We start from the raw sequence: 25,363 nt of genomic DNA, 5'->3' as shown, positions 1-25,363 counted from the left end.
AGTAAAATTAGTAAAAGGCCAGACTGTTTCCATTGACTTTAACCATCCAAGAAGGGCAATGATACATCTCAGAGGACTTTGGATAATTACATCCTGCCTGCTCAAATCCTCCCCTGTAATTTCAATTGGATATGGTATTCTTCACTTACTGTCCTAAACTGCTGCGTGTCATTAAACAGTTGCCTCATTTCTTTCTAGAAGTAGCTTCATTTTGGTTTGGGTTAAGTGATTCCCATATATAGTTTGTAAAGTGCTTTGGAATACTGCTGGATGAAAAGTTCTATATACATGAATTTAAACATGTCTTAAGTGGCAGTCCAAAAGACCAGCAAAAACTGATTGCTGACAGAGGCAGTTTTAACTAGCAGTCAAACAACGGTGTTCTGGAAACTGGGCTGATACAGTACTTTTAAATCTCTTAAAACAGGGTCTATCTCCTCAAAGTTGTTTTTAGTGCAGATTTTGTTGTATAAGTTATTGTGCAGTATGAAAGTCCCTCATGAAATTTTACACGAGCAAATATCTTTACCCTATATAGTCAGTCTTGGTAGCTCAGAAGTTAATGCACAGCCATTCATGATACTTATGGGGATAGACTATTCACAGTTGGTCTCATACTGCAGGCACTAATTGTGCTGGAAACAGCAGCATGTTTGGATCTCGATCTCAAGGGGGGAAACTCACCACTCTGTATTGAACTGTGTGAACAAGTAAGAGATAGGAGTAGCATGGATGGGCTACTAAGGGAACCCTCACCAAAAAAGGTCCAAATCATTGAGGGTAAGAGGTGTTAAAACTCATGGCAATCAGGGGAGGTCCTGGGCGATTAGAAAAAGGCAAATATAATACCCATCTTTAAAAAAGGGAAGAAGGAGAATCCAGGGAACGGCAGACTGGTCAGCCTCACCTCAGTCCCTGGACAAATCATGGAGCCAGGTCCACAAGGAATCCATTTTGAAGCACTTGGAGGAGAGAAAGGTGATCAGGAACCATCAACATGGATTCACCAAGAGCAAGTCATGCCTGACCAACCTGATTGCCTTCTATCATGAGATAACTGACTCTGTGCATATGGGGAAAGCAGTGGACGTGATATACCTTGACTTTAGCAAAGCTTTTGATATGGTCTCCCACAGTATTCTTGCCCTCAAGTTAAAGAAGTATGTATTGGATGAATGGACTATAAGGTGGATAGAAAGCTGGCTAGCTCAACGGGTTGTGATCAACAGCTCGATGTCTAGTTGGCAGCCAGTATGAAGTGGAGTGCCTCGGGCCAATTTTGTTCAACATCTTAATTAATTATCTGGATGATGGGATGGATTGCACTCTCAACAAGTTCGCAGATGACACTAAACTGGGAGGGAAAGTAGGGTCCAGAGTGACCTAGACAAATTGGAGGACTGGGACAAGATAAATCTGAGGTTCATTGAAGTCCTGAGGGAAGGGGAGAAAAAGGGTATAAATCTTCCGTAAAGGACTAAAATCACAGTATACCTTGTTTTTCATGTAGGTTTTGAAATAATTATATTAAAAGCTGAAAAACAATTGTGAATGGAAGTGCCAAGCAAGCTCCAGATTTTAAGACTCCCAAAACATAACTGTTAAATGAAAAGACCTTCTTGGCATGTAATGTAGGCTTATCTGTAAAAGAGAGCTATTGAAAATATGAAGCCAGGCTGCATGCCTGCAACTATTGACCTCTTGCTTTGCCACCTCTTCAATTAATTCTGATAGAAGGAACAGTTCACTTATTGTAGGTACTTCAGATGTTCTGTCCTTCATATCAAGTAAACTAGAATGTAACTGATTTTGGATGATAAAGCTAAGGTACTCTGAGCTATAATGCCTCTTAAGCAGGCAATTTCTCTGCAATGACAAGGAACATTACCTGTTCCTCTAAACTTTACCAAGCACAACAAAAATGTCAATTATAAACTAATGAAATACTCTTGGCACTATAAAGCCTACAGTTAATTCACTTCAGAGATAATCTTGTTAAACCTTTTCATTAAAGAAAATATGTTCCCAAATAGCCAAGATGTCTGCACCTGGTTGATACCATGTGCTCAGTCTTGGATGACATCTATTTAAATGCTGGACTATTTCCCTTTCTATTAAAAACATAAATTAATTGAAAATGCTTTTACTTAGTCATAGTACACTTGAATGTGAAATTTCTTTTGAAAATATTAGTTTGTGTTTGTGTTTATACACTGTTTCAAATGCCTTGTTATAGAAGTACAGCACAGAAACTCTTTTAGATTCCATGTGAGCTAAGGTTGTCACTGGTCTCATCCAGAATAGTGTCCAGTTTTTATTCTCCAATTTGCTTCCTGTAGTCTCCTGCCACAAAACAAAACATTTCACTTCTGAATTTTCTCTGTGATCCTTTAAGCTAACAGCAGCTAATTTCTTCAAGCCTTGTGTCCCCAGCAAAATCCTAACCTGTTAAATCCAAGAACAAATCAAATTAGAAACAGATCTTACTTATTCTTCTGACAAATATAAATATCAAAGAGCTTGTTTACTCTTGGGGGGAAAAGCGAACAACCACTAGTTGTTAAGGGGGAAATCAAAATAAAACAGGATTATATTTTCTATTCCTAATTATTGTGGCTCCCTCTAGTGGATTTTTAGTGCCCAATAAACTTTTCAAGATTAAATTTAAAATGCTCATAGTTTGATAGCAATAGTTTGCATGTATGTGAATGTACTGGGTATATAACCTGCCATTGTCTTGGCCAGCATTCCCTCTTCCAACAGAATTTAAAATAAGGCTGTGTGTAAATGACAGTTAAGGATGATTCCTCGATTTACTTAAAGTTACTATAATAACGTAACCCTTTTTTAGCCTGAGTGGTTAGCCAATATTTAGGGCCTTGGAGGTTGTTTCCACTAGGGCTATGTCTATACTACCGCAGTAAGTCTACCTATGCTACGCAACTCCAACTACGTGAATAACGTAGCTGTAGTCGATGTACCTAAGATCAAGTTACCGCAGGGTATACACCGTGGGGCGTCGACAGGAGAAACTCTCCCGTTGACTTACCTTACTCTTCTCGTCGAGGGTAGAATACAAGGTCGAATGGAGAACGATCTGCTGTCAATTTGGTGGGTCTTCACTAGGCCCACTAAATCGACTGCTGGTGGATCAATCTCAGAGCTTCGATCCCGGCTGTAGTATAGACATAGCCTAAATGAAGAAACTTATGTTAGGTATTTCTTTGATGCAGTCTTGTTTATTTACAAAGAGTGTACACAAAGTCCTGTTTCCCTGGACACAGTAGGAATCGAACAACAGGAGAAAGCTTCTTTACTCACTGTTCCCCCAAGTCACTTTCCAGCCAGCACTCAACCTAAAGAGCACTCACTCTGGGCTTTCTGCTTCTCTTGTCTCCTTGGAAAGCTGCCTTCTCTGTCTTCTTCTGACTCACTGTCACACGCAACTCCACCAAACAATACTACACCCTCAGCATTTGCACTCATACCCCATGGTTCAGCTCCTACTGTCAGCCATGCCATGCCGGTCTGTAATATGGATAGTGGATTCTGTTGTGTCAGCTATCTCTAAACAAAGGGGCATTTAACTACTCCCTCATTTAGCTTGAGTGGAAGGCAGTGATCCTGCTCAGTGGCTGCAGTGAAATTTGCAACTGCCCATAGATCAAAGACACACTACCTGTGGGCTATCCAATCCACAGCATAACAACAACATTTGAAAGCCTAATGTTACTAAAATCAAATTCAGTTCAATGCTATGACTCAAGACAGACAATAAAGCTCTAGAAGGGCAAGGTGAATGAAGTAATATCTTTTAATAAGCTTTTGAGCTACCCAGAGCTCTTCTTCAGGTCTGGGAAAGGTACGCAGAGTATCACAGCTAAATACAAGGTGGAACAGATTGTTTAGCATAACTAGTTAACACAGAGATTTTCTAAAGGACTATTCAAGGTGAAGTGGCCTGTTAACCATCCCTGCAGTCATAGGTCAAAAGAGGGGGATTAGTGGGTTACAGATTGTTGTAATAAGCCCTAAATCCAGTGTCTTTATTCAGACCAGGATTTTTAGTGCCTGGTTAGTGTTGCCAGTTTTGGTTGGACGTATTCTTGGAGGTTTCATCACAACATAATCTTTAATTAAAGATTAATCTTTAATTCCTGAGGACTCCCAGGAACATCCTGGAGGGTTGGGAACCCTATAACCTAGCAAAGTTATGAATTTAAGCAACCAGGTTCATCTTTTGAAGGTGTTGTGCTGGTTTCCTTTGAGGATAAGGATTGAGAAGTCAGATATGGAGTGATTGTTTTGTGAAAAGTGTTCACCCATGAGTGTTTTGTGAAAAGCGTTCACCCATGAGTGATATGGTATTTATCGCCTATTATTTTTCTGTGTGACTTCATTCAAGAGCATAGTGATTGTCTCATTTCACCCACATAGTTGTTACTGGGGTATTTAGTGCACTGGGGCAGGTACACCACATGTATAGTACCCATGGTTTTTGAAAGATGTGTTGTGGGGGGTATTGATCATGGTAGCAGTGAAGATATGTCTGCATGTTTTGCATCTATTGTTATGCCAGGTTCAGGTGCTACTTTGAGTTGCTGGGTCTTGGTCTGTGGAGAGCTTGCTTCTGTTGTTTGAAGGCCAGAAGAGGGTGTTCAGGAAAGATTTATTTCAAGGTATGGTCTCCATACAGTATAGGTCTCCATACAGTATAGGTTACAGCTGTTTAATGATACCCATTAAGGAGATCCCAGTGTGAGGTGGTAGGTGACAACTAGGGGTGTGCAGCTGGAGGGTTTTTTCCCCCTTGTATTGAAGCATATTCTCCTGGGGTATTTATATTGCCTGTTCCATGATGTGATTTACTTCTCTGGTGGAGTGTCCTTGTTTGGTGAAGGCAGTTTTAAATGTGTTAAGGTCTGTATCCTAGATTTTCTCCTCAGAGCATATTCAGTGGTTTCTGAAGGCCTGGCTGCAGATAACAGATTTCTTGGTGTGTTTGGGGTAGTTACTGGATCTGTGCAGATAGTGTGATGATCCATGAGATTCTTGTCTGTAGGGTTCCATTGTTGAAGCTGATTGTAGTGTCCAGGAAGTTGATGCTAGTGTGGAGGCTTCTAGTGTTAAATAAAGCTCTAGGTTGCTTTCTTGTTCAAGTATGTGTCCATGTGGATTCCACTGTAGGTGTGCATGTGCCCCAAGCATGTGAATTTGGAATCTTTGCATTGCAAGGTCCGGCAGGGCATGCACCCTGAGTCTCCTCATGCTTCAGTGTGAGGATATAAAGGGTGAAGCAGCCCTGATCCTCCCTCAGTACCCTCTTACCACCCATGCCCGCAAGACAGAACCTGGACTGTTTCTAACCTGCTTATGATTTTCAGAATTCTTCTCCAGTGAAAACCATTTTTCTTCATTTCTTCCTTATATTAAATTTATTTGTTTGATTTTTGTTGCATGCTCCCCCACTCTACCCTTCAAAAAAGCAGCAGTCAGGACAGACATGGGGAGACCCTGCACTAACTGCTAGCTATGCCAGTTTCAGAACCTACCAGATCCAATCCCATCCTTCCTGCGATGGACTAATACCTATCGTAGATTAACGCAGCATTGCCTGTTCTGTCTCATAGAAGCACATCTTCCAGACAAGCATGCTATCTGCTGCTCCTTTTCAACATTCACCTGGAAATCCCGAGAAACAAGGCTCAAAGTACACCGTAGGAGCAATCCATGAGGGTAGCCACAGATCCAGGAATGGAGACATCCCCTGTATATGAACAGAAGATTCTGTCTCTGGGGAGTGTCCCACTGACTGTGAACGACACCCCCAGTACCAGCAGGGAAAGGAAGATGAAGAAGGTGCACACCACCTGAGCACTGAAGGCCTCAGTGCTGACTATGGCATCAACTCCAGGGAAGAGAATTCAGCACTGTCTTTTGGAGCAAAAAGGTTTGCCTGCACTGAGTGCAAATGCAGTTGAGAGTGGGCAACATATTCATCCTCCAGAGAGGACTCTGGACCGAGAAAGAAGCTCTCAAAATCTTCAACACCAATGAAGGATAGCACCAAGATTCCAGTAGCAACACCTAGGTTAAGGAAGACAGACTCACCTTTGCCAACATTGACACCAAGACCAGTGCTGGCCTGGGACCCAGAGCCAGAAATCCCAATTTCCTGATACTGAGAGAACTCTTAAACGAGCCTCCTTCATTGCTCTCCTGGGCACCGGACCCAGAGACAGAATCCTTTCCAGTAGCGAGGTGTGCCTTTGACAGTCTCCCTGCTCTTGTCAGCACCGGATACGGCACTAGCACAGGCTTTGATACAGGGCCCACTACCAATGGAGCCAAAGCCACATTCACTGCCACAGAGAGATTTCTCCTCCCATCACCAGGCAATTCTTTTCCCCCTGACTTGAGCAGGGAATTATCATCTGAAAGGTGTGTATAATACCTGCAAGGATATCTGGAGGTATGTGATACTGACTCCCAGTTCAGGACTGGCAATAGACAGGCCACCCATGATTGGGCTGGTATCAAAACAACCTGCCAACATGGCCGTAATGGCCCTACCAAGGCCTGCCTTCTAATAGACTTTGGCGTGGAACTTCTTCACAGGTCTGAATTAAAAGGAGGTCTTGGTCACCACTAGCATTGCTGGCTAGAGCTTCCTGCCCAGAACAGGAGGGATCCTTTGAGAACATGGCAGAAGCAGCAAGGGAGACACTCCAAGCTTCCCTCTGCTCTGAAGGAACTGGCAGTAAACAGTAACCTTTCCAGAACAATGGGTATGAAGAGTATCAGCTGCATCAGTCCAACAGAGATTGGAGTACAGCTCTCCAAAAGTTTGCATCATTATCTGGCAGCCAAGTCCAGTGTGTAATTCTTGAAGACACATAAGCAGCTTGCTCCATGAAGCAGCTTTGCAGGTCTCAGATATTGTATGTTGTGGAAGCCTGCTTAGGATGCCACTTGATCTCTGGTGGAGTAAACTCTAATAGTGAGAGAGTTAATACATTGTGTTATCCATTGTAAGAGTCTCTGGGATGAAAGGTCTTGACCCTTTGGACCAGTCAGCTACAAATAGACGTGGGGCAATTCTGAAAGATTTAGTCCTGTCAGAATAACACTGAAGAGCCCTGAACATATCCAAGCTCTGGAGCTGCTTCTCCTCTTGTGTGGCATGTGGTTTTGGAAATAACACAGGTAGGCTGATGGATTGATTCAAATGAAATTCTGAAATCACCTTGGCTTAAGGTCTCAGTACCACATAGTCTCAGTGAAACGCTGTATACGGAAGAAGAAAACAAAAGCACAGGAATAACTAAAAGTCAATACGCATTTAAAGAAAAATACATTCATATACTTAATGGCAACTTTATTTTCTACAAAATATTAGATTTAAGAACTGTGAACAGCGGTGCTGTGCAGAGAACGTTGTATCTGGCAAAATCAGAAAGTGTACTTACTACAAAAGTTACTTTTGAACTGATTTACTGCAAAGTAGGCTTGTGGGTTTAAAATAAATCTGCCTTCTGCTTTATTTCTAGGTGATAGCTCAACAGGTTTCAAAGAAACATTTAGAAGAAGGTCGTCTATACCCTCCATTAGTCACTATTCGAGATGTGTCACTGAAAATTGCCGTGAAGGTAAGTGATTTCAGTTCATTCTGCAGCAACTCTCCACTACCCATGCACTTTGCATATGTTAAAATTAGATTAGTGGAAGTAAAATATTTTCAGAATTCATTAGTCATTTTAAATCAATCGTGATATGAAGCAAGCAGTGTTTTTTTTAATATTTCAAATTCTTACTGTTCAGGTATAGGAGTGAAGGAGCTGAAAATATGATATACTCAGTGTTTAATTACAGGTGACTACAGTAGAATAATGTTTCTACTGCTTACTCTGTACCACCTGGTTAGTTGCATGTGCTGTTCATAGCATCTGCTGCATGAAGTTTGGAATCATGAAATCCTATACTGTCAAGTTTTCTATCCTTTAGTTCCCTTTCAGGAGAATAAATGCCTTCTCACATGCCAGCCTCCTCCTTCCTTTGGCCTGCTGCTGTTTGATTTTGTTCCAATCCTCCTTATCTTGACCCATCAGAACAAGTAGGTTTTTTGTGAAGTCAAATATAGTTTTTTCATGCATGGATTTTGCCAAATTGACTGCACTACGTCGGAAGCTTATAAAGTGCCCAAAGTAATTTGATAACCCACAGCTTTGGCAGCACTGAAAAACAACAGACTTAGCCCCATTTCTACCTTCCCTCTGGCTTTTTGTCTCCCATGAGTTCTCAGTTTTATTTCTGAGTGGGTTATCATCTTACAGATAATCTCATTTACTGAACAGCCTTTTGGAAGAGCAGTGTTGTCAATAGCTCCCTACTTGTAGAATGTTTATCCTTGATTCATTTGGTAACAGGATCCCAGGTACATATAAAAAGTCTTGTTGTAGTTCTCTTCTTTTCAGGTTGATAATAGCTGTGTTCCATAGATGTCAAAACATCTCTAAGCAGACTTCTCAGGCTAAAATCAGACTGCCTTTGTGGTTGGCAAATCCTTTCAAAACATGCTGGAAACTCTCCTCCTCTATTCACTGTGACAAGTAATCTTTTTAACTTAAGTGCAAAATTTAATGGAAAAAAATGGAAAATTTGTAACTTGATTAATTCATTTTTGGTCTGATCTCCCTCATAGTTGGAGATATGCTCTAGGAATTATTTTGGGGAAGTTCTATGGCTTGTGTTATATAGGAAACCAGACTGGTGATCGCAGTGGTCTCTTCTGGCCTTCGAATCTATGAACACTTGGGCTGTGCCTGTTTTCCAGCAAATACTGGAAGCAGTTCAGGCTTGTATACAGGGCTCCAGGGCTTAGCCACACAAACTTTAACAGTAATGACTTATTCAGTGGTGATAATTATATGCATGGACCCAAAGAGGAGCTCTTGTGGAAATACTCAAAGAACTTCAGAGGGGGCAGGATGGGGTCAAGATCAATCCCTGAAAGCAAATCACAAGGTAACAGGTTTTCCATTTGAGATCATAGCCTGTCCCCAAGCCTAAGACATTTGTGATATAGAGAGGCAGTGATAATTAGGAAAAAAAAGATAGTTCACCCTTCCCTAGAAATAGGAGGCGTAATCTGTTTGGGAAGTAAAAAATGCTGCATCTCGGGGGTCGGAGGAAGAGAGAGAGAAAGCACATGTGCGCGCACAGATTTTCTCAGCCAGCTGATGCCCTTTCTGTTCAAGAGGCCACTGTGGGAAATGAGTGGGTTCCGATTTCTTCTGAATTCAGTTTTTCTGTAGCCACATATGCTTTGGTAATGCACAAGACACTTCATGTTTTCTTTTTATTTTAAATTTCCCAGGAATTTAATAGGCTTATAACAAAAATTGAAGAATGGGTGAAAATCGGTGGGGGAAAAAACTTGTTTTCTGGGTTAATATTGGGGGATGGGAGGACAGAAAAGAAGCAATAAATAGAGAAAGGTAAGACTATTCTGAGCCAGCTCGCTCCTTCGGAAGGAGAGATGGCAGCTTGGTAATGTGGGTGGCCTGGTTTACTAAACCAGAGTGGGCCTGGAACTGGAGTACATAAGGGTGCCATCTTCTAAGGCTCCCTCCTCTAGCTCTTCTGCCTCCAGGCCCACTCCAGAAGGAGAGATGGTGGCTCTGGTACCTGGGCCATCCAGGTTACTGAGCCACCATCTCTCCTCCTGGGAGCAGAGAATTGGGTCTGGGAATTTCAGCAAGTTTTGGTAGGGGATGGGTGGGTGTTAGGACTCAAGCACTGATACACACCCACACACCCATGAGTATCTTCCATTATGTTGTCTGTCTTTAACTGGCTCACATTTACACTATGACTAATTGATTAATAACAAAAACACTTCTATTCAATGTAGTGTATTAGATTTTCTTAACATAATCAGTATTTTCATGTATGTGAATGGTCCAAAATTTGGGTTACAATTGGAAAAAAAATACAAATAACTTTTGTATAATCTGGGAATTTTTTGGTAAAAACCAGCAGAAACCAAAAATGAAAGGCCTTAGTAATACAGCACTTGATTCAGAACTAGCTATGGAGAATTTAGATGCTTTTAATCAGGTGTTTTTCCCAATCATCACTAAAACAAAGCCCACACACTGGTGTAGGATCGAAAGTTGCCATTTCTTGGAGATTTAGCTTTACTAAGAAAGATATTGTCAATTATGGCAAACCTTAACAGCTCTGGTCACATCTAGTCGTTGTTGAGCCTTTAAGCAAAATGAAGCAAGAAATATTTCATGTGAGACTTGGAAAGTAGAGTTAGTCTTGGCAAAAGATGATCAAAGTACAAAATTACCTTCTTCGTGTAGAAAAGGCTTGTATCTTCTTAAAAGCAGAGACTTCACTTCTTTCTTGGGTGTGTGTGCGCCCAATGCCACCATAAAAGCTAGGATGTTACTGGATAAAAGTGAGCAAACTATTTGCATCACCAGAGAGAAACTTGCAAGAGATACTCCTGGGAGAATTCTGCACCAGATAATCTAAAATTCTGCATTTTTTGTCAAAATAATGCAATATAATCACACCAGTTTCACTTATTTTGGTTATTTAAACTACCCTACAGAAAAAAAAAATCACAGTAACTGTGCAGCATTTCCTAAACACATGAAACTTACAAATACTCGGTAACCAATACCCTGCATTCCAGTTATAATCCTGGATTTTCACTTAAATTACCTTACTTTTATTTTGGTGTTTAAAGTGACATTCTATTTTACAGAACACCAAATTGCTCAGACTGACACATGAAAGTCATACAGTTTTGCTAATCATTGTCCTGTATTTTTTTTAAATGGATAAGTAAAATAGATCCTGAGTCGTTGGGCCTCTCTGGCACAGGAAAAAAAAGTGAGAAAGCACATAGACCTTCCTAGCTGAGGATTCTGTTACGGTCATTTACAATAAGAGTGGTGAAAAGGAGCCTAAAACAACGAGGAGTCTGGTGGCACCTTAAAGACTAACAGATTTATTTGGGCATAAGCTTTCGTGGATTAAAAAACCGCTTCTCCATGCATCTGAAGAAGTGGGTTTTTTACCCACAAAAGCTTATGCCCAAATAAATCTGTTAGTCTTTAAAGTGCCACCAGACTCCTCATTGTTTTTGTGGATACAGATTAACAAGGCTGCCCCTCTGATACTTTCCTTTACCTTGCCAGAGTGGTGTAGCCTTAATTGACTAGCAGTCTGCCTGCTTAGTTGTTACATTTCTGCTCTGCCTCAGGGACAGAGCCTGTTTCACACAGCCCTACACCTCCAAGCCCGGAATGCAGCAACAGGGAGCAAGAGGGACAGAGTGAGTCTTTCACAGGCAGGCACCCAGCCCTACCCTTAACATCTCTCCATGGACACATGCATGCCCAGCCTCCCTCTTCCCTCCCACAGTGATCTGCCAGCTGCTCCCAGCAGATGCACCCAGGCTGCTGGGAAAGGGGCGTGTCCCCCCCCCCACAGATTTCTTGGCTCCCCCATTTTTCTGCAGGGGAGCCAAGAAATCTGCTGAAGGTATCAATTCAGGGTGCAGACTTCCCACACTAGAGAGTGAGAAGGCCAGGGGTAAGACTCATTTCAATGGATGCACCAACATAGCTTTTCAGAAAATTTTGCACAATCTTTGTTAATCCCCTCCTCATGCTATATTGGGCCAGATCCACAAATGATGTAAATTCATATAAATCTGTTGTTTTATACCAGCAGAGGATCTGGTATCTTTTGTTAAATTCTGAGCTATCATCATTTCTACTCTTACTTTTCGAACAGCATTGCAATAAACTTAAGTTGTAATCGTCAACTTGGTTGTGTGTTTCCAGATTGCAGAACAAGCCTACAGCAATAAAACAGCATCTTTCTATCCTGAGCCTGAAGACAAGGAAGCATTCATCCGCTCACAAGTTTATAGCACTGATTATGACAACTTTGTGGTGGACTCTTATGTCTGGCCTGAGGAAGCCATGAAAATACAGACCGGAAATGCTTAATAAAAAATGAACAGAGGTAGCAGTAGTTGAAAGAATTCAAATACTTATTACTTTTCTGTCTGTTAAATCTAAAAATTTAGGTTTTTTACAAATCTTTAATAGAAAATGAACAAGATAGCAGTTGAAAGAATTCAAATACTTATTACTTTTCTACCAAATCTAAAAAATAGTTTTTTTAAAATCTTTAATAGAAAATGAACAAGGTAGCAATAGCTGAGAATTCAAATATTTAGTAGTTCTCTGTCAAATCTAAAAATTATTTTTTAATATGCTGAAAACCTTTACAGTCAGACTAATTTTTTCTTTACAACTTTGTACTTTTATTTCAAATTAGTTGATTAACCTGCTAAAATAACTGTACACGTAAGAATAAAAATCAATTTGGGCAATGGACTTGTGGCAAGTGTTTCCCTTTTTTGCTTATGACTTTCTGCTGGAATATTACAGAATGTATCTATTATGGAGAATCACATCTCTATACATTTCTGACATATTACAATGTATTGTAATAGAGGAATAAATCCTGCTCTGACACCACTAATTTCAGTGAAATTAGGATTATGTCCAAACTGACAAAACAGAATGGCAGAGACTAAATAGCACAATCTGTTTAATTAAGGAAAGGCACAGTACAATTTGCATATAAAATAGCTATATTATTACCTTTAAATAAAAATAATGAAAACATTTGTTTTAAAATATGGTAAATATAGAATATTTTTCCCTAGGAAAACCTGTATGTACATTTGCAATCATGCAGGTGCAATGGCAGCAGTCAAGAGAAAGTTTTCTAATGAGAGAAGCTAATCAATGTCCCTTCAAAGCCTACATGTATCTCCCTCTAGTGACTGAGTGATTGTTTACTAATATATATTAGCTATGTTAATCTTCAGCATTCATTTTATTAAAAAGGAAGTGTCTATAGCACATCTTAAATATGTAACCATGTCTTCCAAAACATTACATAGTTATCTGGTTTTATTTACCTGTTCATTTATGTAAAATCATAATTTGTTTTAGTTTTACATTTTTTATATCTTTTAAATTTGTAAGACTTCATCCCCCTGATATTTGGTACACTTCAGTAGTGTGGTTCTCTGACTTGAGGCTCATGAAAATCCTGTGTACTGTATATTCTGGGCATAAAGAGCATATTAAGGGGTTGTGAATAGGACTCTTTATAACTAAATATTTTGTAGACAGCCATACAAACATTAGCTATCTGCTTAGCAGGCCAGCTATGCATCTCTGTATTAAACCCTTGTGTGTGCACTCTCTTTATATACAATTTACAAATCTTTGAATATTTCAGGTAGGGTATGTTAAAACACAGACTACTAAAGCAAAAGTTATCAGTCTTTATAACCAATTTCCAGACTATCCAATTAGTTTACCCAAGGAAAAGAAAGCTCTCTAAAAAAGGTTGGAGAGCAAGCACATTTTATTATTTATTCTTTGATATTAATTGAATACATATTACCCTTTAGCACCTGGCTGTGATGTTCAGTAAATTGTTCATTTTTATTTCTTTGGCATTGTTCCTACAGTAATCCTTAAAAACTCAATGCTGAATTACAGTAATTCTGTTGACATTTGAAAACAGCAGTTTCATCTGAAACTATATCTCATTCTGTACTTGCTCTCAAACAATTATGAAAATTCTTACCTGGCAATGACATTTATCCTTGTGTACAAGGAGTTATCGTTGTACACCACCACTTAATCATGTTGGGACATCAGTCATCACCTGCATTGTTCTGGATTCATTATTGGTATAGAAATGGCATTTATTAATCAATTTCCCCTATGCTAGATTTATATGTCCGTCTATACCATAAATGGTATCTTTTTAAAAAAAAATAAAATAAAAAAGCTACTTGAAAATAATTTTTCAAAATTATCTTGAACACTAAAGTGGGTCTATCCAGAAAATCGAAATGGGAAATGAGCATCCTCATCAATTTTCCTACTTTCACTTCCCCTATTATGAACCTTTTTGTTGATTTCCAATGGTTGGAACTTATTTTAGAGCCTTTCTATACTTTTCCTTTAAAAAGTATACCATTCACAATATCCTAGCAGGAGTAATTACCAACGGTTTTATCAGTAATTTAGGCTTTGTATATAATGTGCATCAGCATGTACTTCAACATTTCACTAGATGCCCCAAAGTAAGCTATTGTAGAATTATCCCCCCAACAAAAATGTAGAAGACTTCTAGGGTAGTTTGGATAAAATAGAGTCTCTCCACAGTACCAGCAAAAGGAATTATATGGGTTCAGATGCTCAGGTATGGCCCAGGTTCCCTTGGTGTAACTATGGAAGGATTGCAAAACTCACTATAAATCACTATTGTGTCCCCTTGATGCTGAGGGCAGTTACAGGCCCAAGGGGCCAGTCCAGCAGAAAGGGTCACCAGGATACAGATGCCTCAGCCCTACTTTCCTGTCTACATCCTGACTGTGCTGACATGGATGAATCATGACAGTATCTCTACCTGCCTGAAGCTCTCCCTGCACTGAGAAGAATCGCTAAAAGCTGGATTTGCTGGCTTTATGTTTAGGCTGTTTTGTGCCACTAGAATAGCCCCACGATATTAGCTTACAACACTTTTTTTCCATTTATTATACACTGAGATCCTGTTGGTATTTTTTTTCATTTTTTCAGGCTGCAACTATGCAAAAAATTCTATATAAAAAATTTCTATTTAAGCAAAGAAATGTCTCAATCACCATTACTGAAAGACCTGAAATATTGCTATACATTATTTCAAGTTAGTTGCTATTTTGAAAAATAGCAAAATACTCATTTCAAACATTGTCGTGTATTTTACTTCAGATACGTCAGACCCAGTTAAAGTAGATATTTGTTAATAATTCTCTGGTGTGCTACATGTTCCTAAAAGACAGTGTTAAACATATATGCAATTCACCTAGATCTGATACCATCACCAAGTGGTCTGATTTAATTTTTACAGCTCAGTGCCACAACTGATTCCTATGCTGTTACTTGGAAAAATGAAGCAGCAAAGACAGTGCCTCAGTAGTTCCTGACACACAGCCACTTGTATTGTTCAGCAGCATTCTTCTGGTTCAGTAGACAGTACGCCAATGGCATGACATTTACTGTGATGGGAATGCATAAAGAAATCAAATTTATCTTATTTAAATGTACTACATTAAACACATACTGCTTCGGGTGAAAGAGATACCATCTAGTGAATCACTAACACCACATCCTGCAACACTGTGTCCTCAGACAACTCTCCTACTGGTCTGTGAGACAGACAGACAATAAAGGAGAGGAGTATGGCTATAAAATGCAGAGATGAACTGCTAAAGTATACAAGTATGTATTAAATAAAGAAAAAAGGGAAATCCAAACCCCATGCATTTATTATTTTTTACGGTACCCAAAAAAATACAAGGCATCTCACAGTTCAGATACAAATCTCACAGTCTTTGGCCAGAACAGCTAAAATAACTGGGGGGATGGAAGGGAAAGGGCAAATTGATAACATGAATAAAATTAAATGGTTTTTGAGCAAAGGCTAGGCCATAAAGGAATAAGTGGGTGGTATTTTTTTTCAAAATTTTGCTTTAGTAAGAAATAAAATGTTAGTTGGCTCATTTCTTATGCACTTTAAAAAAAGATTTGAAGGGTGTTTGTTTGAATAGAGGCTTTACATAGCAGGTCAGAGTGCTACACAGACTAAAGCATGGAACAGAGTATTCTACTGTTGTTGTTAATGCAAAATAATTGGAGTGTGCAGCCCCTTCATCCCTCCTTTTCCCCAGCCAATCCTATATAAAAAAGTTACTACAGGCCTAGACCTGAAGAAATTACCAAGTGACATGTGGGTGAGGTGCCAGACAGATTACATAATTCAGAGTACTAGAGTATGGGATTGTGCAATTCACAACCACTGCCCTGCAGGCTGCCTCAAGAGGTGATAAATGCTGATTACATAGATTTAGCACTCATTTACACAAGTAAATATGTAAACCTCAAAAGCTTATGACTAAGGCCTTTCATTTTTGCATTTTATTTCATTTTATTTCTTTTTTTCCCAGGAATTTGTGTTTACAACTACCAAAGGCAGATGAAAGTCATTGCAAAAAACCATGGGGGTAGGGAGAATAGTAGGGTTTATTTCAGTGGATGGAAGGACAGGGGGAAAAATATTCAGTAAATTAATGCTTTGATGAACAGAAGTCAATGTGGTTTGCTGCAGAACTAAAACAGCACTCAAAACAAAATGCCACTTCTGAGTTTAATAATATATCTCTATTCAAATGAAATATTTCATTTGAAGCTTAAACAGTTTACTGTTGTAGACTTAGAACTAATAGCCTATAAATATTTACATTTAATAATTGGGTCACACCATTTGCAGCATACTTCATCCTTTTCTCCTCTTTTGATTTTTTTGAATACTGCCTCGTGTTCTGAAACATATTCTGATATAAATCATAGTTTTCTTCCAATTTTAGTGTCAAAGTTTTCCACCATTATCTAATAGCTTGAAATGTGCACATGGTAGGCATGCGATTCATCAGTACTTTCAGATGGGCATACACTTCAGAGCTTGCATGCATGCCTGTTAGTTTATTGTGTGTATATCTTCTACACTAATACATTGCCTTACTTCAACAGGCACCTTTGCATATACACACAGACTAATGTATTACTGTAATACATATATCTCATGCAATGTTTTATTAGGAAAATACAATGCAAATTTTTATATAGTTGAATGATACAAAAGTAGGTCAAAAATCAGAAAAAAAAAAAACCAAGTAATTTTGAAAACCCAGGATTTTTTTTGGTAAAAATTGATTTAAACTGAAAACAAAGGGTCTTACTTATGATGTATTTAAAACAAAAGCAAAGGGTCTATCCTTGCACCATGATTTTCTTACTTTACATAGTTTCCCTTATTATAATAGCTATAAGCACAATATATCAATTTCACTCAGTTTTTAATCATAGTATATCCATGGATGAACTTAAAAAAAATCATTTGTAACGTCGTGCAAAATTAAAACTAGTTATGCACTTGATTGTCTGAATGTTTGCCTTCAACACCAAATAATATTTGAAAAATATGTTCACTTTGATGCTGTTTAAGGAATTCTAAGAATTGGCCAAGATCCATGTGATAGTCATTCCTGAGTCCATAATCACCATGTGCCTGGAACTGTAAATCTTCAAAAGTACGAAAGAGATGAAGCTTATCCCCATTTCCTTCAGTTTCCATACTCTCAACATGTTTGAAGGAAATGTGTTTCCAGTTAGGATATCTAATAACATGCCAGAACTCCTCACAGTTTTCTTTGAGCCCTTCCACACAGATGATACCAGGTTTCCCTGTTAAGCAGAAACCAGTCAAATTTAATTGCTTTGCGCAATCAAAGATTTTCTTTTTCAGTTCCTGTCTATATATATGATGGCTATAGATCCACATACGATGAAAAAATATTTTTACTGCTTTTTCTTCTGGAGCAGTTTCAAAAGCAATGTTACTGTTTTGGAAATAAGATGCACTGTTGTCTCGTACCCACTGCACAGCTGCACATACACACAGTTCACCTAAATCCAAAGAACTGATGTGAGAAGTGAGATGTTTATTGAGCTGCAGTTGATTCTGTCTGTCTAGTGCATTTGATCTTGCAAATAGTTGCGGTGCTGAATGAGGGTAGCTGTGAGGCAAGGATACATGCAAGTCTACTTTCACCTTAAGATTAAGGGGGAAGGAAAAAAAGAGAAACATGAAATTAGATCTACAAGTACTGAAATGCATGTTACAGTAACAGGAATTTCAGGAACCATGTCCTGCACTCCACACAGGAATGCCTCAGCTAATGACAGTTTAGAAAGTTACTTACAGCAGGCATGGGGTGGGGGGAAGACTGCTGGTATGTTTCCATACTCAGCCCATAAGTCTCTTCCCCTCCTCCCAAAAGGGTTTAAAGTAGACTCACCCTCCTTTCGATATGCCCTTCTCTGCCAAGGAAATAAGATATGATCAAATAAAATTGCCACAATCTAAAAAAATAGCATATTTTCTTCTTGGTCATGGATCCCTTCATCTTTGTCTGTTCCCTTTACTTTGTCCCATCTCGCTGTGTCCATACCTGCAACATCCCCATCATGTGGTTGATCTTTCCTGCTTCGTTGTCTAGAGTAATGTTGGAAGTCTGCAGTAGGCAAGTGGTTATCCCTGAAGAGAAGCTGTTCCTACTACTGCATCTGTTCTTAGATGGCTGTGCTGAGCATTGCTAGGCAGAGCAGGCAGCTGCTTCAATGTAAACTGTAGTTCCAGAAAGAGCCAGAGGGGCAAGTGATTTTCAAGACTCCTACTATTACTCTGTTTCTGTAATAGAGGAATGGCAAGCTCCAGGTGTCTAACAACTTTCCGCACCGTGAGATTCGCGCTCTCTCTCTCTCTCATTCACTCACTCTCTACTTGTGAGAATGAGAAAGAACTCTCTCAGTTTGACAACTTGCATATGGAGACAAAACACCTGGGGAAGAGTGGTTATGTAACATGATACTATTGTCACTCAATGTGACCTGGCAAAAAGAAAATGAAAGGTGACTGAAACCTCTCATTTCCCCATAAACAAAAAAGAGCCATGTATGGTGAAGGAGTGGTGAATGCTATTCAGAGTAATATAGATGAGGCAATTGTAGGCCAACCAATTACTGGAATACTTAGTTCAAGGGCTATTTCCATTGTGCAGAATACTACACAAGTAGAATTATTTACATTTGTTTATCTTAAAAACTTGACAGAGCAAGGATAGACAATTTTCTAACACAAGCATATTCAAACATTGGAATATTTAATATATGGATGTCTTATTATAAAAATTAGATATTATTCCCATTTGTTATCAGAGTATTTCTACCTTAATACCACAACAGAAGAGCTCTCCTGAGGGTATGGGCAAAATGACCCAAACATTCACAATTTATATATGTGGGTGATTCCTGCTATCCTGCAGTTAATCACTTGCTTCCAACATAATTCATAAACTTTCTTCCGATCACAGAGTGATGTCGCATTAACTTTGCAAACACTACATAATCTGGATCTCCAATTTATATATGATAAGATGTTTATGACTCACAAATTGGATTTTCTTGTTATTTTTCTTTTATCATTTGAAACAATAATGAAATTTTTTGGACTTTACGCTGAAAAATGATATGCGCTTCTATTTCCCATTATTTTAAAAACTTCATAAAGATCTCCTTGCCCAGTTTCCCTCACCACTGATGATGCAGCAGTCTTAAGTGGCCATGTAAATGTAAACTACTAAAAAAAATAAAGGAAAAGCAGCATTTTTCTTCTGCATAGTAAAGTTTCAAGATATATTAAGTCAATGTTCAGTTGTAAACTTTTGAAAGAACCACCATAATATTTTGTTCAGTTATGAACATTTCAGAGTTACAAATAACCTCCATTTCCTGAGGTATTTGTAAGTCTGAGGTTCTCCTGTACGTACGTGTTTGCTGCACTTCATGCCAACCAGCAGAGTGCAGCAGAAGGCCCAAAGGATAATTGCTCCTTCAAACAAAACTTCTTATTCGCTACAAACACTGGATTTCTGTTAAATTCAAGCTTAAACAAGAACTCTGTGCACTTTTTATGGAGACTATAAATATCTGGTAAAAATACTGCATGGAATTTTTTTTTTTTTTGACAACTGCAGTAGAAAAAAACTGACATAGTTAAAAAAAAATGTAAATAGCAGTTCTCACCTTTCGAGCTCATGACAATATCAACAGAAATTGAATTCCATCCGAGGGTGGTAGTCCTCCACTATTTTATAGTTTTTCAAGTACATCTGCACATAAGAGAGCATTTTTGTCATGAAGGCTTATTTCTCCTTTATTAGGAAACATTGAAAAGAGGAGCATTTTTCCATTTCCAACAGCTGAAGCTGAAGACATTCTTTTATTGTGACAAGCCATGTTAACAGCTGTAAACCAGACACCTGAAAACAGAAGAGATTTATTAGCAATAATGTTTCTTAAACGGTAGCAATAATTTTCCATCAGTCAAGACATATAATAAAAAGGAACAATATGAAAAAAAATGAAGTCAGCCATAGAGCTGTTTAATTTCCAAGAGAAAAAAAAACAACTATATTAAAATGGAGTTAAGGTTGAAAGTACAATAATTAGTTAAAGGATAAAACATTACAGGAATATTGTTGTGATAGCTGCTTTGAAATCACAGCATATATTTTCAAGCCTATTACATTGAGAGAGACAAGTGCTATAGAATACAGAATATAGACTATTATACTGACTTATAATTGTTGTATGTATATTTATGGCTTGTTAGCAATTGTATTCATAGGCAAATGGGTATAATAAAGAATACTTCCTGCAGGAACTAAAGATAATGGGCAGTAATTAATGCAAATATCTAATACTGAAACAATGAGAGCTAACTAGTCTTTTGCAGTTCACCCTGGGGAAAAACACACACATACTGGTCTGGCCTAGTGTGATGATGCGGTTCTGTGGGACCCAACTGAGAGTGCCAATTCAGGACCAATCGCTTAAACAGGGCAGTTACAGCCCTAGCTGGGGCTTTTTTCCACCTCTAAGGCAACCAAACCAGCCAGCCAAAGAGGACTTCGGTTTCACCCCACTGGCTAACCACAAGTCACAGAAGCAATTTCCTTGGACACTCCAGCTTTTCCCAGTATCACCACCAGTGCCACTGTCCTGGGGATGAATGGTTATGAAAACCAACACCAATAAAAGAAAAAGGTTCTCTCAAATCCCAAGGACCAAGCCCCAGACCCAGGTCAATATACACATCAGATCTTACCCACAAATCACGCTGTTGCCAGTCCTTAGAATCTAAAATCTAAAGGTTAATTCATAAAAGGCAAAAGATATAGAGATGAGAGCTAGAATTGGTTAAATGGAATCAATTACATACAGTAACAACAAAGTTCTTAGTTCAGGCTAGTTGTAGCAGTGATGGAATAAACTGCAGGCTCAATCAGGTCTCTGGAGTACATCCCCCCGCTGGGATGGGTCATCAGTCATTTGTGCAGAGCTTCAGTTTGTAGCAAAGTCCCTCCAGAGGTAAGAAGCAGGAACTGAAGACAAGAGGAGATGAGGCATTAGCCGCATATAGGCTTTTCCAGGTGATAAGAACCTCTTTTGTTCTTACTGTCGAAAATTACAGCAAAATGGGAATCTGGAGTCACTGTGGGCAAGTCCCTGCATACTTTCTGAGTTACAAGGCGTATCGCCTCCTCTCAATGGGTCAATTGTGGAGCTGATGGTCCTTAATGGGCCATCAAGCAGGCGAGGCAGAGCTGGAACACCAACTTTGTCTGGGATGTTTCCATAACCTGATCTTAGAAACCTTATATGACCCCCGTTACATAAGATTTGGTGCCAACTACTGGACCTTGGTTGCAAACCATGTTCTATAATGGTCCCAGTTATATCAATAACATCACACCTAGTACAAAAAAAACAGGCTTTAGCAGACACAGAATTTGAAAAACGGACAAAAATAAACAGCCACAACTAGGTCAGAGTCAGGGTACATCTAAACACTACAAATAAAATAAAAATAAATAAAATAAAAGTCAGGGCACTGAATCTTAGAGCCCAGGTCAATTGACTTGGAATCCCAGGACTTCAACTGCAGGGCTAAAAATTGTAGTGTAGGAGACAAGTATCAGAGGGGTAGCCGTGTTAGTCTGGATCTGTTAAAAGCAGCAAAGAAGCCTGTGGCACCTTAATTAAGACTAACACGTATCGGGAGCATGAACTTTCGTGGGTGAATACCCACTTTCATCGGATGCATGTCAATTCCCACTCAGAGAACATCAACTGAAGGGATGCTGAACTGATTCACACCCACTGAGGTGATCAGAGTGATTACAGTTCCTTTAGGTGTATTAACTGCATTTCTGTATTATAACATTTGAGTTTAAGTGTAATCTTAATGCTGAATTTCTTGGGTTTGTAATGCTTGTTTTTGAGATATTTACTATTGTCTGAGTCCTTAAGTTAATGCACCTCTACCCCAGCATTAAGATTACACTTAAACTCAAATGTTATAATACAGAAATGCAGTTAATACACCTAAAGGAACTGTAAATTTGTCCCCCAGTGACACAATTATGATTAAGGCATTTTAATGCTTTTGGTCTCCAATTACACTGATTTTTAAAGAGTTTTTAAAGAGAGTCTTCCCTCTCATATGTTCCCTCTATGATGCCATTAAAGTACAGTACCATTTTAAAAATAATTTAACTCAAATTAGTTACTGAATTTACTTGTAAATACTCAAAACATTCATTCTGTATCCAAAATTAATTCTGTTGTAAAATTAGGAAGAAGATTCTGTAACTTGTCCACACACAAACTGAATCCCTGCTTTTGTGCAAAATGCAACTCTTCCTTAGCTCTGGAGCTTAACTGCTGTTCCATAACTTAACACACACACACACACACACACACAAAAAAAACAGTTTAAAAAATTAAGGGTATAATCATGCAAAAAATTGTGTTTAACTGTGTGCATATGCTTAACTTTGTGCATTGGAGCAGTCCCATAGAGTTCAATGGTACTAATTAAATGTGTCAAGTTAAGCACGTGCGAAAGTTTTCCCCATGTGTAAACCTAAGAAAAGTTCTCAACTCAGGTGCAGCAGGAGTGTGAGCTCTTTGCCACTATCCATTACCCCACAATGGATTCGCAAAATCGCCTCTGACCAGACATGCCTCAATGTTTAGGTGCACACAACAACACAGAGTTGGCGAATATTATCGAAATACTTAACAAGCCTTGGAGCTGTACGTAGCCGAGGACTCGACGGCGCCGTCTATCTTTGTGAAGACCCCGGAGAGCCAATGCAGATAAAACAAGCGTTTGAGGCTTGAGGTTTGAGCTGAGCGGCGCGCTTCCGGGCCGGGGGCTCAGTCGCACACCCAGGGCCGGGGTCGGGCTGCAACCCTGCCCGGGGCCACGTGTCACGGACGGAGAGGGCTGGCGCAAGGCGTGCGCTGTGGCCCTGTGCTCCAGCCGCTCTGCCCTCCGGAGCCACACTCAGCGCAGGGCGGCCCGAGAGCTGAGCCGAGGGCAGGCAAATGAACTTGAACTTGAGCCAAGGCCCACCAGCGGGGCTGGCTTGGGTCATTCAGTCGAGCTCTGCTGGGTGCGCACGAGGCCGGTCCGTTACCAACCAACGGCTGGCACCCATGAGCCGCTCTTCTCACAGCCGCGCCCGCAGGCCTGAGGCGGTGGCAAAAGCCAGCAGAGCGCGGTCCTTCCTGCTCCGCTGAAGCTGCGAGAGGCGCCCTGCCATGGACGTGACGTGGCAGGGGGTAGGGGCCTGTCCCGATCCCCACCGCGTGCAGCAAGAACTGCTCGCACCACCAAACCCCTCAGCCCAGGCAGAGACGGGGCTGCTGGGGGCTCACGCCAGACCGCAGTGGCGGCGGGGCTATGGGTTACGCGAGTGCTGTGCGCACCCGGCTGGCGGGCCAGGGCACAGCTTGACTTGGGGGCAGCGGGCAGGGGAGCCACGGAGCTCGCTGGTGCGACCCTAGGCCGGCTTCAGACCCTACAGCACGGAGCGTGCCACCCCGCTGAAGGGCTCCTGGTAGCTGGCCCAGTGTGCCTGTAGAACTGATAAATGAAATTGTTTTTAATTGTTCACTTTATTAATGTAACTTCTGTTCACCATTCACTACACTTGCCTGCATTGTAACTTCTGTTCACTGTTTGCCAATATTGTAATCAAACACCATTTAAAACGCTCAACACCATTTGCTGAAAATGCTCCTCCAACCTTCATTTTTGCAAACCCTGCTGTACACTATAGTAGATTTAATGTGTTGAATGAGGCATTAGGATTGCATAAAATCAACCTCCACCCAGCCTGTCCTGGATGAGCGAGTGAAGTTCAACACCAACGGCTGAAGACCAGACAACCGATTGAAACAAAGTAAAAAGCATCCAACCCTAAAAAGAAAAGGACAAAACGAACAACAGAAGGAAGATCAAAGGCACGGTAAGGCTGACAAGTCAACGCTGCAATTGAGGGTGGATCAATCCAAACCCAGGGCACGGAACACAGCAAGACATTAGACTTTGAAATCCAAACTAAAGCCTGTAAAAAAGAAGAAGGTTGAGAAGAGATTTTGGGTAACATTCTGCTGCCAACATGAGCCAACAGCCACTGCTGATTAATGAAACAACAAGCAGACATGAACACTCCATGACTAAATAGGGAAAAATACCCTATATAAAGCTGCTACTCTGAAGACTGAGGACTTTGAGTCTATGTCTCTCTGCCAGCACTCGCAGGAGCATCAGGTTGCACCTGACCGGATCGGCTCGCCACTCTTCGTGTACAGAGTACCTGCCAGTATCTGTCACCAGAGCAAACTCTTAGGCCGGTACCTAAATATCTACAAGAAACTGTTATGAATGATTTGTTGAATGGAGAATATATAATATATAATATATAAAAAATCCCCTCCACCACCAGGTTGGTAGTGGCTTCCTCAACCTCGGGTCCTCTACCAAGAGCCTGGGAGTTTGAGGGTTCCTGCGCAGTATCTAAGCTGTCCCAGCACTGCACTTCTGGACAGAGAGCTCTGATGTTGCCTCCGGGATCTGTTGGAGCCACTCACCCAGCTTTAGGAGGCACAGCCCCGAGTGCTCCTACCACCACTGGGACCACTTTGGGCCTTCACTTTCCACATCTCCTAGTTCCTCTTTCAGGCCCTGACCATACTTCCCCAGCTCTCATATTCCTTTCATCCTGATGTTGCGTCACTTGGCACTAGCTATATCTATCAACCACCGCTGTCTTCTGTCCTGTCTATTACACCGATGCTCCGGTTGATTGGCCAGTACCTGCCTGTCCGTGGACTGGGAAGTCCCACAGAAATCTTAGCCCTGCTATTCTCCACAACCTTCTGGGAACTCCCCATCGGTCTTGGGAGGGTCTAAGCCAATCGCTGTGCAGAAGTTCCTGTACACAAACGCAGCCACTTGGTTGTGCCGTTCAGCGTATGCTGTTCCTGCCTGCATCTTACATCTGCCACTATGTGGGACTGTGTCGGAGGCCTCTCTGCACAGTCTGCACCTTGGGTCCTCTCTAGTGTGTAGCAATGGATCGGTGCCAGTGCCAGTTCGTGCTGCTATGATCAGTGCCTCATGCTGGTCTTTTGTCCAGCCCTTTCAGCCACTGGTAGGATTTCCAATGTCAGCACCGTCAGCTATCTGTCAATGGTACATCCATGAAGGTCTTGTCTGCCAACGG

At 40.4% G+C, this 25,363-nt stretch overlaps 2 protein-coding genes and 2 long non-coding RNA genes across 5 annotated transcripts in view; 1 reads left to right on the top strand and 3 right to left on the bottom strand.

The window, feature by feature from the left end:
• ME1 (malic enzyme 1) overlaps positions 1 to 12,422 on the top strand; it is a 366,579-nt gene extending 354,157 nt beyond the window's left edge. For both annotated transcript variants that reach the window (XM_032806059.2, XM_032806060.2), the window contains exons 13-14: positions 7,551 to 7,649; positions 11,868 to 12,422. In XM_032806059.2, the coding sequence (XP_032661950.1) occupies positions 7,551 to 7,649; positions 11,868 to 12,035 (267 nt within the window). In that variant the 3' untranslated portion in view covers positions 12,036 to 12,422. The remainder of the gene's footprint in view (positions 1 to 7,550; positions 7,650 to 11,867) is intronic.
• Positions 1,432 to 25,363, bottom strand: part of LOC142046562 (uncharacterized) — a 35,886-nt gene continuing 11,954 nt past the window's right edge. Inside the window, exons 2-3 of the long non-coding RNA XR_012655506.1 lie at positions 3,050 to 3,193; positions 1,432 to 2,445 (exon numbers count right to left, since the gene is read on the bottom strand). This is a non-coding gene — a long non-coding RNA (uncharacterized LOC142046562). The remainder of the gene's footprint in view (positions 2,446 to 3,049; positions 3,194 to 25,363) is intronic.
• On the bottom strand, positions 13,889 to 17,905 carry RWDD2A (RWD domain containing 2A). The gene has a single exon (XM_075063824.1). The coding sequence runs from the start codon at positions 17,836 to 17,838 to the stop codon at positions 17,083 to 17,085; it is 756 nt and encodes a 251-aa protein (XP_074919925.1). The 5' UTR covers positions 17,839 to 17,905; the 3' UTR covers positions 13,889 to 17,082.
• LOC142046561 (uncharacterized) overlaps positions 21,093 to 25,363 on the bottom strand; it is a 13,039-nt gene continuing 8,768 nt past the window's right edge. Inside the window, exon 3 of the long non-coding RNA XR_012655505.1 lies at positions 21,093 to 21,166. This is a non-coding gene — a long non-coding RNA (uncharacterized LOC142046561). The remainder of the gene's footprint in view (positions 21,167 to 25,363) is intronic.

The sequence above is a fragment of the Chelonoidis abingdonii genome, chromosome 3 (genome assembly GCF_003597395.2).
Source record: "Chelonoidis abingdonii isolate Lonesome George chromosome 3, CheloAbing_2.0, whole genome shotgun sequence".
NCBI lineage: Eukaryota > Metazoa > Chordata > Testudines > Testudinidae > Chelonoidis > Chelonoidis abingdonii.
This window is presented reverse-complemented; position numbering and strand designations above follow the sequence as displayed.

Coding starts and splice junctions, on each gene's coding strand:
- RWDD2A (XM_075063824.1), bottom strand. CDS start 17,838: ATGCATTTCAGTACTTGTAGATCTAATTTCATGTTTCTCTTTTTTTCC.